This window comes from Chenopodium album, chromosome 21 (assembly GCF_948465745.1).
Source record: "Chenopodium album chromosome 21, dcCheAlbu1.1, whole genome shotgun sequence".
Lineage (NCBI taxonomy): Eukaryota > Viridiplantae > Streptophyta > Magnoliopsida > Caryophyllales > Amaranthaceae > Chenopodium > Chenopodium album.
This window is the reverse complement of record NC_137854.1, coordinates 14132115-14149504: the sequence shown is the minus strand read 5'-3', so window position 1 is coordinate 14149504 and position 17390 is coordinate 14132115. Positions and strand designations below refer to the sequence as shown.

At 33.1% G+C, this 17390-nt stretch overlaps 1 protein-coding gene across 3 annotated transcripts; it reads right to left on the bottom strand.

The window, feature by feature from the left end:
* Positions 1-11169: 11169 nt before the first annotated feature.
* Positions 11170-15875, bottom strand: LOC145602293 (uncharacterized). Of its 3 annotated transcripts, none has more exons than XM_081658478.1 (4): positions 15778-15875; positions 13650-13886; positions 13436-13567; positions 11170-12134 (listed from the first exon to the last, which is right to left on the bottom strand). In XM_081658478.1, exons 2-4 carry the CDS (start codon positions 13825-13827, stop codon positions 11416-11418), a joined length of 1029 nt encoding a protein of 342 aa, XP_081514604.1. In that variant the 5' UTR covers positions 13828-13886; positions 15778-15875; the 3' UTR covers positions 11170-11415. The 3 variants fall into 3 exon arrangements, with proteins under 3 accessions (XP_081514604.1, XP_081514603.1, XP_081514605.1); XM_081658477.1 differs by having other exon boundaries at positions 13650-13871; XM_081658479.1 differs by having other exon boundaries at positions 13466-13567; positions 13650-13871.
* Between the last annotated feature and the right edge of the window lie 1515 nt (positions 15876-17390).

The following is a 17390-nucleotide window of genomic DNA, read 5'->3' as shown; positions in this document are numbered from 1 at the left end:
CTTCCATCCTTAATTCCCGTGTAAATTTCCAAAGAGGAATGTAATTTAGGGACGGAGGGGGTAACACTTAATTATTCTGAAATTTGAATTTATTAATCCTTTAAAAGAATTTATTACAAGAATTTTACTGTAGCTATTTTAATTTTTGTTTTTTTTTTTTAAAAAAAAAAGTAGAGCATTTTGAAGGGAAATTTTTTTTTACAAAATCATGCCAAGTGTCTCTCCGGTGAATACTTTAGTATATTGTATAAGATTGTGCATGGACATATCTGTCAAGTACCCCATTTGCCTAAGATTGTGCATGGGCATATCTGACAATCTTATATGTAAATTACACTCCTAAAACTCCACGCATCATCAAGTGATGTAAATAAAAAAAACGAAGTACATTTTAGGCAACAATTTTTCCGTTATCATTTGCAATTACTAAAGTGAGTACTTTTAATGATTGTATTTAACAAATTTGCCGGAAATTCTTGGTCTAAAGTAGGTAGAGACCAAGTTGGTCTTTAGTAAGGTCATTTTCGTAATTCCAAAAAAAAAGAGTACCTTATTTGTAAACTAAATTTTCGTACCAACGAGATGTATAGCCAATACCATCCTTAGTAGTATCGAAATACCATCCTACGATAGATTGGTATCGTCATAATATTGCGATTGGTATCATATTTCATAAATATTATTGTTAGTATTATACCACATTTAGTTGGTATCTTAATTACAACTTTGTTGGTATTTAGCTGCGTTGGATTGGTATCAGAGCCATACGATTAAAAGCTAAACTAGGTTATTAATAATTAAGTAAAACTGGAGAATACTAGACCTTCTACTGAGTGTAAGAAGCATGAGTTTAAGCATTACTATCATATTCCGAAAAACTCTAATAATTTTGGCCCAATCTTTAATTATAATGTAGATCAAATTGGTGAGCTTAAGGTAGAAGTTGGTAGCATACATTGTCGTTGCATTAGCAGTGAGCATAAGCTATTTATGGCAATATCAGAGACTAATAAAAATTTAAGTGAGTTAAAAGAACAAGTTAAACAAGTACAACTTGCTTTAACAAACGAAATTAGACATCAGTTTAACAAAGAAGTATCACCTAGTAAAGAAAAGATTGTTCCTTATAAATATAAATATCATCTTCAAAATCTAGATAAAAATAAGAAGTTTACGATATAACTCCCTAAAAGACCTATTAGTAATCAAGAAAAGAATAAAGAAACTAAAGATGAGCCATCATCTTCAGGAGAAAACGCTTGAAGAATTACAAGTCTTATTCGATAAGGAAGAAGACCCTGATAAGCTTAACGAAATTATGAATTTAATTTCTGAAAAAGGGATTGCTCCTGATGATAAAATAGAGGAAGACCTACCCATAGAAGTTGTCCAACAGAAAATTGAAAATAAAACTAGAAAAAGAGTAATAGATAATATTAATGTTGGAGAAGAAATTATTAATGAAAACGTTATTGTAAACAATGTTATCCAAAGACCCAGGTATCAAGGAGAAGGAAGTTGCACACAACCAAGATACATACCAGGGAAAACTACCCGGTTTAGTGTCAAGGTTATGCCTAACCAAATCCCTAAACAAGAAGAAGTAACTCTTGAACTTATAAGTCAAACTGGATATAAGCTTAAGTTAGATGGAGTAAGAGATAGACAAGATATCATAGATCAGTGGAAGAAGAGCATGAGTAGTGTACTGAATTTAAACACAGAATGGACTTCTGAAAACTTATTAAATTATATCAAACATAGTTTCTATAGTTGTGTAGAAGATTGGTATGATGGAATAGATCAAGAAGTCAGAACTACGTTAAGAGCTAGTGAATCTCCTACTAGAATGTTTAGGCAGTTATGTCAATACATTGAGTTAGAATTCATTGGTCCGAGAGTTGATCCTAATGGAAAACGAATGAAATATCAAAGAAAGTTAAGTAATTTGTCCATCTGTAATATGAAATATGTTAAAAGTTACATTATTATAAAATTGGTGAAAATGAAACAAATCTTGGAATGTTCTATGATAAATTACCAAGTCCCCTTATTGAAGAAATTAGTGAAAAATACCAAGAATGGAGAGAGAAATTCTTAGCTAGAGATGCCCTAGGGAATAGAATTGCTTTTCTAAGAAAATAGATTGAAAAGAAATGTAGAGAAGTTGTAGGAACTCAACAAATGAAGAGACAATTACTCACCTGTTGGAATTTCCTAAATAACTATGGATGTGAAAGAAAAAATTATAATAAGAGAAGGAATTATAAGAAAAATAAATTCGACAGATCAAGAGGAGAAACCTATAAGAAGAAGTACTATAAACATAAATATAGAAAACCAAGTAGGTTTTTCAGATTGGCAACATATTGTCCTGAGAAAAAGAAAACATGCAAGTGTTGGTCTTGTGGAGAATTAGGACATTATGCTAATGAATGTAAGAAAGCTCATCATAAATTAATGGAAGCCTTAGGTAGCTGGGACTACATAGAAATACCAGAAGACGAGGCCTTAGAATTGGCTTTAAGTAATAATAAAGGAATAGTAGAAATATTAGAAAAAGAAAATGAGTATAATGAAGAACTTGAAGACGGTGAGTTTGAAGATGAAAATTACGAAGAAATAAATAATACTTCCTCCGTTTCTTTTTAGTTGACACGTTTCTTTAGTCACGTTTGCCAATGCACTTATTCAATCATTAATATCTTTAATTATCGATAAACAAAAATTATGAAAAGTTGATATTTTGAAAGTATATAACGTGACGAATCTAACAAGATCCCATATGACTATATTTTTCATTACGTGTAAAGCACAAAACACGGTCAAAGGGGGGTGTGTGAATAGTGCTAAAGTCAAAACGTGTCAACTAAATAAAAACGGAGGTATTATGATGGAAAGAGAAGAATTAGAAAATTCAGAATCAGATGACAATGATGAGGATAAAAGCAAAATGACTATAGGACAACTAAAAAGAGCTGAGTATTCATTTCAAGATAATGACCTAGATCAAATAAACAAAGAAAGCTGGAATTTTCCCTAGATTACTAAGGATAAAATATTTAAAACCTCTTTCTTTAAAACAAGAACCAAATATGTATGTGAAGAAATGGAAGGAAGTATAGTAATCGAAGATTGTGAACAAAAGGCAGCCGGAATTAATATCATAAACTGGAAAAGTATAAAAAAAAAACAAAACCATAAAGAAAAAGGAAATTATAGTTATATTTGTATTGGTGCAGTACAAGTATAGATAACTCCTTTACAAAATTTTGGCAAGGATGTTAAATGCTTGAGTTTTATTTGTGATATTAGACATAAAGAATTTTATGATCAAATAATTAGAGGTATCATGTAACACCCCAATAATTCTCTCTTAAAAACCTGTGAGAAACCTGTATATAACCTGAACAAATTCAAGAGAATTACTGGTGTGCTACCGCCACGTGTTCAAACGTTAAGGCTATCTCAGAAATTAGCAGCGGAAAACCAAAACAGTTTTAAATAAACCTCAAAACAAAGTATTTAAATCAAAATAAGTATTACAAGTTGGAACCATTAAGGCCCTTATTCAAAACCCAAAAGAAATAATAAGTGATTAAATTCAGTGTTTAAACAAACTTAAACCAAGAGAAATAGTGTCAAATAAAATCGAGTTAAGATAAAATCAAACTTGCAAAGGAAATGAAATGTAAGCAACCAACTCTCTACTCAAGATCCCACAACCCTGATGAATGCTGCATATGAGAGAACTTGCGGTTATTCTGCTCCCCAATATTACAAGTGTAAAAATTGGATCGTCACAGGGTCATTGAAAGGCGAAGGCCATGACCAAAGAAGGACACACACACAAAAGCACGCAATCAGCAAAGCTGAGTTCATACAAGCTGCAAAGTAAAATAAGAAAATACTTAACATGCTACTAATAATCAATCATACGCATCATTAAATAACAAACTCAACACACGACTCGATTATCCAATTTATTAAGACTCCACTAGTTAATAGTAGCTAACTCATTTCAATTTATTCATTGGATTTAGCAATAGACAAGGTTGTCCAACCCATGTTCCATTTGGAACATCAATAAAGAAAAACCCCATGCCTCCTTTCGGAAACATCAATAAACATCCAACGACCACGGGCGCGACTCCGTGACCGTAGTTAGTATGAGATCTCACCTAACTCCTGGTTTTGAAAAATATTTGAAATAAGAGACTCGTAGATCAGACGGCCTCGAGAAAAGTACACGGCTAATACCCCATGTACCCCAACCCATGATTGTCATTACTCCAGAAGTGCACCAATCCAGAGTTTTATTGCTCATCCATCTTGCACTTTACGTGATTTACAGGTTTAGACTTGGTGATGACTCATATGCATAACAATTCAATCAATCCAATATCAATTCAATCAAGTAAATCAACTTTTCAATTTCAATTCTTGATTTATTAGTGGCAAGCAACATTTATTATTTATTCCTTTACTACCTCGGTGTATAAACACCTTGAGTGCATAAGGCACCCCAAACTCTTAACCTTGTCTTATAAGACATGAACCATTCCTTTACTCATCCTATTTCATTAAATCATGAATGAGTAATAATTAAGTCATTTCACCAATCACATACCTTTGCCTCTAAGCGCACCTTGCATAATTAGAACATAACCAATAATTGCAATAAGGAATAGTGCACGTCAAAGGAAATTCACAATGTATAACCAAACAATTTAACCCAGTCATCCCTAGACATGATACTAAGTTCTCGATCCATCCTTAAACATGCACCTAAAAGCAAGGTTTTGTAACTTGTACGTACCTTGTGCAAACAATTCGGTTGGCCACTTTAGAAACTAGAAGTCACCTTCTACAAAGTCCTCTCCTAAAGCAAACAATGAGAAATAGATCAATACTCAAGCAATTAAATTTACAGCAATACTAAAGTGTTTTAAAACCTCTCAAACCATCAAAATAAGGCCTTTAAATTGTCCCCAATAGTCAAAGTTAGTAATATATCATCCCAACTACAAGTTTATGTGTTAGATTCAAGAAAACATAGCATATGGTATAAAATTACAGCAAGTTTAACTTACTAATACATGCTGAAAATTTGTTTTATTGATAGTTTTTGCAATTCAAATAGTCTATACCTATCACATTGCATAAATAGTTGTTTAAAAGATATTAAAGCATTCTAAACCTTTATTTTTTGCTCAAAACCAATAAAAATCAGATTATATAAAATCTGAAAAATAAATTAAATTGCAAACTTCAAACTTTTAAAGATCTAAATACATAATTCAATAGCTATAATAGTATATTTCACTTTAAAACCTTAAAATCCTTCAAATAAACAACCTAAAAGTCCAATTTCACAAGATATATAATCTGAAAATTAATTTTAATTATAAAATTGTGGGTTTTACAATTATGAAATCATAGTATTTCTAATTAACTTGCTTAACACGTTTTCAAGCCCTAAAACATGAAAAATCAATGTTTTAAGCCCTAAAATATACAAAATACATAATCTGAAATTTTATTTAATAATTTAGATATACAAAACCCATAAATTTATAATCTTTTATAATCTAAACATACTATCAAACCATAATAATATAATTTAGAACAAGAATTTTAATTAAAGCTTAAAACTTTAAACAATTTAATAAGATAATAAAACAATAAAAAGAAATAAAGGAAGAAGAGGAAGAAGAGGGGCAAACGGCAGCAGCAAGGCGGCTGGGCGGCGGTGTTGCGGCGGTCAGCAGGGTGGCCGGAGGTGCAGGCGGCCGGTGAGGGGGGGTGGCTTCGGGGCAGCAGCAGTGAGCAGCTTCAAAGATTGATTTTTTTTTTTTTTTTCTTTTGTGAGTACGTGAAGAGGAGGAAAGAAGGTGAGGGGAAATAAGGGTTTTGGGGTTTTATATATTTTGTGGGCTTGATCTTCAAAATCAAGTGGGAGTGGGAATTGTATTTGGGCTTGAATAAAAGTTTAGGCTCTCTTTATTCATATTTGGGCTACCAACACCATTTATAATAAGAATTTCAATTATATTGGTGCTTAATAATCTAATAAAGTTAAAATAAATTTTGCATATAATAATTTTAATTAATGAAAACAAAGTAAAATATTTATTTAAATAATAAAGAAATATAATAATTTATTCTAAAAATATGGGGGATTACATATCACATGTAACTTAAGTCAAGGAACAGTAAGCTATACATGTGAACCTAGATATTATGTGACCTTAGAGGATTCATTTGCATCAAAGTTTTTAGCTATCAAACTACTAACAGAAGGAGTAAAGATGCATAAAGGAACACGACCTGTACAATTGAGATGGAAGGTGGTTTTTAAGTTGGTAAACACTATAGACTCATCTTTTAAGAAACAAATAGTGGATACTCAGAAATATGAGCAAAGAGGAGGCCCTAAGAAGAAAATTACACATATAAAAGTAAATCCTAACGAAATCAAAATTGAAAAAACTTGCGAAGAATTCTTTGTGAATCCTGCAGTTAGTAATAGATCAAGTAAGATGTTAATTGATGAATCAGGATTACTTCATATTGGGGTGGATATAAAACCTAAAATATATAGAAATATGAGTCTTAAAACACCAAGTCTAAGTAGACAAAATTTAACAATAATAAGGATGAAAAAATAAAGTGATGAGAAGCCAGAAGAAGATGAAGAAGAAATATTAGTTCTACTAAAGGAATTAAATGAAAAATATGAGAATAAAAAGGCCTTAAAACAACTTGCAAGGCATAGCATAGATATGGGGCCATATTCTAATTTTGAGTTAAATGAAGATCCAAATAATCCTATTGATAAAAGGAAAGTAATTGGTATAAGACTAAAACTGTGAGTGAACTAGTATATGAAGATGAAGTTAACATGCAAATAGAAGCTTGTAATGAAGTAACCAGTACTAATCCAAATAGCATCTACATTCCAATTGATATATGCATTGAAAATTATACTAAATATAAATTATGTGCATATATTGATAGTGGTTGTTCTACATGTTTTGGGAAAAGATCATTATTTCCAGATTTCTTATGGAAAAAGACTAAAAATCCTATGCAAGTTAGAATTGCTAATAATAGTGTCATGATGCATACGGAAATAATTGAATAATTACCTATAGAAATTGGAGGAGTTCAATGTGTTATTCCTATTTTATGAGCAACTTATCAACCTAGTCATGATATGATAATAGGAAATAATTTTTAAAGATTATACTCCCCATGCACTCAAACCATTGATCAGATAATCTTTACTATTAATGGTCATTCTGTTCCTATACAGAAAATAACAAAAGCTTATACTCATTAGACTATGGAATTTACGCGCAGCCAGCGTGGTGATAAGGTTACACCTACACAACGAGATGTTGCACTTAGAATTTCTGAGTGTAATTTATCATTAATAGATCAAATTAATAAGCAGCAAGAAAAATTATGTGAAGGATTATATTCAACAAATCCATTAGAACATTGGGAAAAGGATAAGTCATTTGCTAAGATAACTCTAACAAATCATAATAAGACTATTAGAGTAAGACAAATGATTTATACCTACCAAGGCATATTAGAATTTTGATGAACAAATAAAAGAATTGTTGAATAAGAAGTTAATTAGGAATTGCAAGAGTTCTCATAATAGTCCAGCGTTCATGGTTATAAACCATGCAGAAGAAAAACGAGGTAAAGCTAGAATGGTCATTAATTATAAGCAACTAAATGACAATACTGTTTTTGATGGCAATTACATTCCCAATAAAACTGTGTTATTTAATAGAATACAAGGAGCCACATGGTTTTCTAAAATGGATTGTAAGAGTGGTTATTGACAAATTAAAATGGAAGAAGAAAGTATTCCATTAATTGCATTTAGTGTCCCTCAAGGGCATTATGAATGGTTAGTAATGCCTTTTGGATTAAAAAATGCTTCAAAAATATTTCAGAGAAGAATGGATAATATTTTTAGAGAACTTAATCATTGTTGTTTGGTTTACATAGATGATATTTTAATCTTCTCAAAAGATTTAGAGCAGCATAAGAATGATCTCAAAGTTGTAACTCAAAAATGTGTTGATCATGGTATAATCCTTGGAAAAGATAAATGTGTATATGCTAAACATGCAAGAAATTGAGTTTTTGGGGTTAGAGATTAAAGCAGAACAAATAATGTTGCAAAAACATATCCTAGAAAAGATTGAAAAATTCCTAGATAGAATTAAAGATAGAAAACAATTAAAAGATTTCTAGGATGTTTAACATATGCTTCTGATTTCATAAAAAATCTTGCTCTGTTAAGGAAGCCATTACAACAAAAACTCAAGAAAGAAATAACTTAAAACTGGAAGGAAAGTGATTCCAAAATTGTTCAAAATTTAAAAGCAATTTGTAAAGATCGTCCTATACTAACACTACCTACCAGTGAAGATAATTTAATCCTTGAAACAGATGCTAATAATGAGCATTGGAGTGTCGTATTAAAAGTCAAAGAAGTAGAAAGACTTTGCAGATACAGTAGTGGAAGTTTTAATAAAGCTGAGTTAAATTATCCCACAATGCAAAAGGAAATCCTAGCAGTTATTAGAGGGATCGAGAAGTTCTTAATCTTATTAGCCTCTAAACATTTCTTAATAAGAACATATTGCAAAGACATACTTGGTTTTGTTAAAAAGAATTTGTCTAATATGCAAGCCCCGCAAGGGAGACTCATGCGTTGGCAATTATGGCTTAACCAATTCTCTTTCACTGTTGAACATATATAGGGAACAAAGAATTCTCTAGCAAACAGCTTGACCAGAGAATTAGCTAATGTCGTCCAAGAAGCTCAAGATGACACAAAAACCTCTTGCATACCAACTTCAAAAGATGGATGTAGAGAGGAAAACTCTAATTGATGAAACGGAAAAAGCAATGGAGCGGGTTTCACCCTCTAGTTGGGCCTTAATGCAAGGCTTGATCATATCAGCAAAACAACGTTCACGAGATGGTTTAATCAAGGGTTGTCATCGAGTAGTCCAAAGATTATTGATGTTTGAAGTAACAATTATGTTATTTTATCTTATTCCTAATCTACGAAATATAATACTAAGCAACATAAGAGATAATGATTTTATAGCGTGGTACGAGTTGGTGGCAACAAAGTCCAGTAAGTTCTTTGATCTTCGAGATCTATGGGGATAATGAATAGAGTTTCCCAAAAACTCCAAAGTTGCATCATTACGAATCTACCCATATCCTCTTAATCAGGATGCTCCATTCATTAGTATACATTACAAAGCTTGGGATTATGGAATGGTGCATGATTTCCATGAATTCCCTACTCCTAATGACTCGTTCTTTCCAAGACTTACAAAGTTCCAGCAGTACGCATTCAACAAGGTTTGGAAATATTGTGATGATAAAAAAGAAGACTTTCAGCTGGGAACAAGGGTGCAATGTGCTAACATCGAAGTTAAAGAAGGAAAAGTTAGTCCACATCATTACTTGATAATGTTTGGGAGAGTAAGGTGTTGTCAAGATCCCATACCAATTCGTCAGAAAACTGTTAGAAATCCTACTAAAGCAAGAGCAACGGGATTTTTCTACATATCACAATATCTCAACAATTTTATAAAAAGAAAAAATAATCCTCCTGTTATATTTCATGTTGGTAATACAACAATTGTGGCACCAAACGAGATGAGAGAGTATCTTGTAGATGGCATAAACAATACTGAGTCTATCTACAAATATTTAGAAGATGTGGAGAGTGGGAAGTTTTTGTCATTTGAAGGCCATGAGTATCTGTTTGAAGCCTTCATGACATGGGACGAAACATATGCAGCCAAAATGTGTCGTAGACCTTGGCATAGAAGAAGAGAATCCTATGTATGTATAATATGAAGATATCAAAGATAGTGAAGGTGGCCTATAAGAAATGATGATGGATGAAATAATGAATGCTTGAGCCCACCCCAGCAATAATTCAAGAGAATCTTCACTGTAACCACGTTTTACTGATTGTTTCCGTATTAAAGTATCTTTGTAAAAAGCAATGGTGTATAATTGCTTGCTGAGTCGGGATAAGAATCCTATGTAACTTTGCTTCCCTATATAAAGGGACTTAGGCCAAGAAGTGAAGGCAGAGTTGGAAGAGTTAGCTAGAGAATTTCTCTAAAATCGTTAGAGAGTCCTCTAGAGAAAAATACTCACCTTAAGAGACACATTGGTTTTACATCTCTCTTAAAGTAGAGAAAACCCTAGTTCAACTTATGTCTGTTTAAGCTTTCAGTTAAGTGTGTTGTAATATATGAGTGTTGTAATCTTTTTAAGTTAAATAAAAGTTTAGTTCAAGAAGGGAATGTTATTCCCTTAAACCTTATATTTCAAATGAGTTCTCTTTTTGGTTAAGAAGTTCTACCATAAGCACAATAAGAATTATTTGATAAGAGACTACGGTCTAAGGTAGAAAACGAATTAGATCTATGTTGTGCTTGATCTAAGGAGGACAAGGTTGGCGTTAACTACCTTGGTAAAGCCGGAAGCTCAGAACGCCGGAAGTTCCATTGTCGTTTAAGTTTAGGTATTGGTCAAAACTTTCTAGTTAAGGAATCATTATTGCGAAGCATGGTGGGCTGTTAAACTGTTAAAATAACTTATTTTGATGTATAAGTAATAGAGTTGTGATAACTAGTACGGTTAAAAGTCATTAATAAAGAAACAAGTAAACATTAATTGACATTAATATATAAATAGTATTATATATAGGTTCATTGGTACCAAAAAGGTGTTCGTAGGTAACAAAAGAAAAACCAATTATGAGTTCGTTGGTATCGAAAGATACCAACTAGGCTTAACTCGGTTGTTGGTACCACCAACAATAAAATCAATATCAAACCACCAACGACAAAAGTGTCGGTTAAAGTACAAGTGGATCCTACTTGGTAGAGTCCAAGTGGTCTCTAGTAGGTAGAGACCAAGAAAAGCTCCAAATTTGCTCTTAAAGTTCCATATGTCAAATCAGAATTTTTGGATTCTCTAACTAAATACTCCGTATAAAGTTACACAATTTTCCAAACTCACACTCAGATCGTGATCCACATACAATCCACAGGATTATATTCAGAGTTTCTTTCTGTTGTGGCTACTCGTCAAATAGAATTTCCTCGGAAAAATTATGAACACCACTCTTGCCAAATTACAGCATGGTTCAAAATAAATAAAAAATTACCTGACAACTTTCACTAGCGCGTGCAAGATATATATACAGCTCAAAGCCTTAGCACACAAACGAATTTGGAAAAGAGGAACAAAAGTTCCCCTAACACTATGATCCTAAATTCCTCGCTAAATAAAAAGAAATGAGAAAGGGGGATGCAGGGGCAGTCGAAAAAAGAAAGGATTTGTCTACAATATATGTGGAAGCTGAGAATCTAATCTCTGTTGCAGTTCCTTAATTTTGGAAGAGAGCTCATCCTTCTGCTCCTTGTACCCTTCTAGTAGATACTCTTTCCCTTCAATTATTTCTTTCAGCCCTCTGATTTCTTTTTTCAGCATTTGAATTCTTTCATCATCTCCACTTTTCTCATGGAACCCAAAATTGGCATCTCCATTAAGATATCCATTGGCATGACCATTTCTTTTCTCTGCCGGTGAAGTTGTGGCAGAAAGCTTTTCGTTAGGGTCCCCATGTGCCAAGCAATGATCTGCAATAGCTTTCCTCAGTCGTTGGATCTCTCTCTCGGAATCAAAGAGTTCCTTGTTTGTAGCATCAAGTTGTGACTGTAAGTTCTCAGAATGAGACATCTGTGCATTAAGGGCATTCTGTAGTTCGGCAATCTGATCCTGCATCTCCACTATCAAATCATCTCTTCGCTTCAACTGTTGCCTGAGTTTCTGTATCACATCCCGCTTGCTAAACATGTCAGAGCCAGATTCAGAGACACATGGTGAGTCAGAATTACTTGAATGTTGAAACGGTTTTGGATGTGGGTCACCACGCTCTGGAGATGATACCCAAACCATGCTGTATTCAGGTGTCGGAACAGTCACTAAAGGTAGTGACCCCTCAGGTTCTGTCATAATAGGGCCGTTTGAAGAGCTCTTAACCTCAATTACACGTTCTCCTACATCAACAACCCAAATGAAATTTTTATATTAAAATAAATAGCCCCTTTACTTAGTCTAATCACACGCAATGATGTAAAATGCTCCTTTTTGTATATTCTTTCTCTCTTTACAACTATGGCTTTGCCACTTATCATATACTTCTACTACCCTCTGTACCAAATTACTTACCCCATATCATTTACCACAGGATTTTACGCAAGTGAAAGAAGTTGAGAGATAAAAAAAAAAAAAAAAGATGGTGGTTCAGCATGGGACTTATCTCAATAAATTAGAGAGTTAAAACTTCTTAGATGGGAAATGGTCAATTGAATTGGGACATCCAAAAATGGAAAATAGGGCAACTAGAAGTAGCAATTTTATGAAAATAGATGGTACAGAAAAGGAAAAAAAAAGGTGATGGGTTCACAGAAGAAGCAAATTACAATGGAGAGAAGAACTGAGCCATATCCATATACTATCAGTTATATAAATATGGTGCTTTTAGAGATCTGTATAGCCTTATAAGTAACATGTCTTTTCCTATCATGTAATATGTATTCAGGATCATGTAAATATCAACTCACAGCAATCCTAAAACAGCAAAATTACTAATTATACGTACTTAGGCAGTTAAGGGTTCAAATAGAGAATACTCATCCCTACTCCTAACATTTCAAGTCAGTTAATATCAAGCTCTAGTGTTAAGTATTGACACAGAAGAATGCATCATATGCTCAACTTATCTATCATTTGTTATTCACGCCCATAACTAGCAGTTACTAAAACTTTTGATGCCTCTCTTCTCTAATCTGAACCAACAAAATGAAGCTATAAACAGATGATGTAACATTGGTATTTAAAGTTGATTCCTATATCTATTTTAAGGTTTTATAGACCTCATCAAGGTGAAACAAATCTCAAAATTGATTGTTAATGTAATCATGATTGAGGTTCTGTAGACCATTGCCAAGGTTAACCTCTTTTGGCAACCCAAACCAGCTTTTGCATCCATCCTTTCTATTGCAAATTTGTAAATGAAGCATTAAATGACCACTAAGCAAAGTAAACTTTTTGGTTAAAGAAAATTAAGTGATTGTTACATAACTAATATTATCCTATGCCATGTATTCTAAAACTTTTATGACCTTTAAAGAATTCTCAGACCAATGCAAGACATGTTTGGACTTGACAGTCATTAGAAAGTTCAAAGAATAAAGGGAAACATTTACTCCATGCAAACTTGCAGCATCTTCAAAACGTCCATCTACCACCAAGACATTGAAAACAACAATACCTATATCAGAAAATTTTAACCTACCAAAGGTAGTAATCTTGTGGTAATCGCTACCTGAAGGACAATTATAGCAGTTATTCTCATCCAATCCATAAGAATGCAAACTTGAATTTGAGCGACAATTTCCCAACCTCCGTCCAGCAGATCTTTCATTGCCTGAAAATTTAGCATCAAAGTGAGCTACAGAATACAAAATCAAAAAAACTAAGCACAAAACCTTTTTTCCATAAGTCCAAACCTTTCAAGATAGAATTGTCTTGCTGTTTAGAATCAAGTGCCTGTTTCAACTTAAATCCAAGACGTACAGATAATGTACTTAATAAGGCACCACCTACAACGAGCACCCAATTTGGTCCCTCTCCTTGAACATTCTTTGGCCTCTGAGTCCTAGCTTCACTACTGACTCTTGATTTCATTCTTAAAGCAGAAGTTTGAAAAATAAACCATAAAGGGAAATTACCTAGAGCAGAATATTCTGAAAAAATAAAAATTAGTGTGCCAGTACAAGTAAGGAATAAAGTGCATAAATTTCACATTTTACAAATAACATTCCCAGGGAAGGAAAACAGGCAAGCAGAAGCCATTGCAGAAGGGACTTCTGTTCAGAAGAGACTAAGGATAACTAAATCACACACAACTAAGGAAGATGCCAAGCAAGAATGAAAATTATTTTTAACTATGTGGCACCAGCTGTTGGCAAACCCACTTGCCAAAATAACAATTACCACCTCCTGAAAGACAGAGAGCATTTTTGGACATAATTGGATGATATTGATATTATACTCGGATTTAAGTCATCCAAGTACAAACAACAAGCTTCCCATGATTCCAAAATTTATTCAGCTTTCTAATTTAAACTCTTTCGAAGAAGTTTCAACATATACTCTTATTCTAGTGATCCTATAATCTGGAAGAGGTCAAAGAAAATACAGGAATCATAAACAGCCATCTTAGGAATATTACATTACTACGAGCATTCGAGAGAACTGGTATACATGTTATCATGTGGAGACGTATGCATATACTATAATTCACATGCACACTTGTGCAAAGCAAAGCTAGAAATCAATTGTGTATGGAAACCTAGGAGGTTTTAGGATATTCTGAATTTGACCAAGAAACTTGACAGGAAATATCTCATCTAATAGCTGTCTTTTGAAAACATCCTGAACTTAGCATTTTCCCACTAATAATCCGATTATTAAAGATATATATTATAGTAGACTTGCATGGCATCCTATAGGTAGTTTCTGTCTTCTTCTTTATTTTTTATTTATTATTTTTTTTTTCTCTCTAAACTCAAAAACAATTAGCTTCCCTTTCATTTTCTCATCAATTCCCCTTTCTGATTCACCTTACCTCCACTAAGCTCGTCATCTCTCTCTCTTCAAATCCATAAAAATCCATTCTTCTCTTTATTTATCTCTTCCAGTTTTCACCTTCAGTACCACATCCCTTCTTTGTCTTGTGTCCATGATTTCTCAATCAACCCACTTTATAAAGTTAAGCAGAACACACCTTTAGTGACTTCTCCTGCTTGATTTAAACTTGTCTTCTATATTACTCAACAAAAAGCAGTACTTTTCTAAGATATCTAATACCTTATACTTGTATATATTTGACTGCATTTCTCTAATTTCACCTTTGACTCGATATAAAGAGCATGAGACACTCCGGGACATACTTTTAATCCTTTTCATCCTCCTTTTCCTCTATTCGCTTAACAAATATGAACAATAAGCAAAAACATATGTAGCTAACCTTGCCACAATGCCACGCCAAACAAGGAAAACCAATTGATTAACAAAATGACTGCTAGGAAAAGTCGATATGGAACAGATAGTAAGCCAGTAATGTCAAATTCTACAAAATTTCGTTACATCGAAAACAGACTTGGATAAACAAAATTACTTGCCTTATATTCTTAAAGATAATGAATACTTATATTACATAATGATCCTTTAATTTAATAAGCAGGGCCGACCCCGAGCCGGGAAAGGAGCGACGTCCGCCCTGGGCCAAGGTAGAAAAGGTCCATTTTAATAGTTTCTTCCTACAATAAAGGATAATAAATAACAACCTGCAACACATTATCAACAAAATTTGACTCAATTATCAAATTAGGCTCTAAAAATCACATCAGATTCATCTCATTTAAGATTATCAACGTAAATTGCACATTGAAAACCACTAGAAACAAAATCGATCGTAAATTGCAAATGACTTGAGTAATTATAACCAAAAGTTCAATAATTCACCTCTAAAACCCTAAATTGATTATACAGACAATGAAATTAACGATGAATCTTAGATTGTGAAATTGATAATCGATGCTTTGAAAAAGAAGAAATAAAACATTTTTTTACCTGAAAAGCTGCTTCAATGGAGGAGAGAGAGATAAAGAGTGAAAGCGAGGTGCAGCGTAAAGTGAGAAGCTCTAAATGAGGAAAATTTATTAGAACGTTTTATTAGAACGCAGTAGCAACTAGCAAGATTAAGGGCGTATTCGGCACTAGCTTTTGGGTAGCTTTTAGGTAGCTTTTAGTGGTTTGACTTATTCAAACCACTGAAAAAATTATGAGTGTTTGGGAATGTAGTGGTGGGGGTAGAGTTTAGTGGTTGAAGTAGCTTTTGTGAAAAGTTAACATTATTAACTTTTGTGAAAAGCTAGGTAGCTGTTGAATTTTCTTCTATTTTTTTTAGAATTTTACAGTTCACAGCTAGTTTACCAAACACTCATACTAAATTATTTATTTTCACAGCTAACAGCTAGTTGACAGCTAACAGCTTCATATACAGCTAACAGCCACCAGCACAGCTAACAGCTACCTCTACAGCTATATTTTGCCGAACACGCCCTAAATGAGTAAATAACACACATGTAGGGAAGGGAGTAATGTTGTTCCTAGAAGAGCGTCTTCTCCTTGCCTACAATAAAATCAAGTACACTTGGGCCCTGTTCTTTTGAGTACATTAGATTTCATGCAGAACATGACTCAGCAAGGCAGAGTAAATTTCAACAACATAGGACATAGTAGATTTTAGCAGAGTAGAGCAGGCCACAACAAATAAAAAAAACAGACCCTTGATCTAGTTGTAAGAATTCATGAATCAACTTGTTTGATCATTATCAATTGCGCCTTGATGGAGGGGTGGGGTGAGCTTGTTTGCTTACCTTAGGGCTTGTTCGATTTACTGAATTAAGCTGAAATGAAATGAACTGAACTGTTTATGAGAGAAGGGAATTATGAACTGAACTGAACTGAACTGAACTGATTGGAGTTTAACAGAACAGAATTAAACTGAAACAGAACTAAACTAATTGTTTCACTTTTCAAAACAAAAAAGGACAAGGTAATTAGTGTAGTGATTTAGGAGAGAAAATGATGATTAAAAATTGAAATTATGCACGAAAAAATTCATTTAAGGCATGTTTGGCTTGAGGGTAATTTCAAGAGCAAATCCAATAGTTGAAACTGGACACTTGCTTAGCTTGCAAAGTTTAAAATTCCCAAGTTACTAGATTAGTTTGGCTAATCAAATTAGCTTGACAAAAGAATGGAGAATGATAGCCCACTATTGTTTAACATGTGATACACAATATAATATTAAGCTAGTAGCTAACTATTGGGTGACCAATTAACCAAATAGTAATCTTACTTAAAAGGATTTTTTGACTTTTACCACCAAAAAAATCAAAAAAATGTTTTTTTACCACCAAAACTTCTAAAACTTTTATTTTACCACCAAACAAAAAATTAAAAGTTGTTTTTTACCACCTGCCGTAAAAAACCTAACGGAATTTTTTAAATTCTTCGATTTTCGTGTCAAACACATGTTTTTTAGGGGTTTTGGGGGGCACTTTGGGGCTATGGAACCAATTTGAGGTCAGAATTGACAAAAAATGAATGAAAATGCCTCGTTTTGCGTGTTTAAAAAACCTCGATTTGCGTGAATACGCAAAACGAGGCATTTTCGA

Excerpts from the sequence above, each read along its gene's own strand:
- LOC145602293 (XM_081658478.1), bottom strand. The coding sequence starts at position 13,827 with ATGAAATCAAGAGTCAGTAGTGAAGCTAGGACTCAGAGGCCAAAGAAT. Across the intron at positions 13,568-13,649 it reads AGACAATTCTATCTTGAAAG|GCAATGAAAGATCTGCTGGA; the intron begins GTTTGGACTTAT and ends CTAAATTTTCAG. Across the intron at positions 12,135-13,435 it reads CCACAAGATTACTACCTTTG|GAGAACGTGTAATTGAGGTT; the intron begins GTAGGTTAAAAT and ends TTGTTGATGTAG.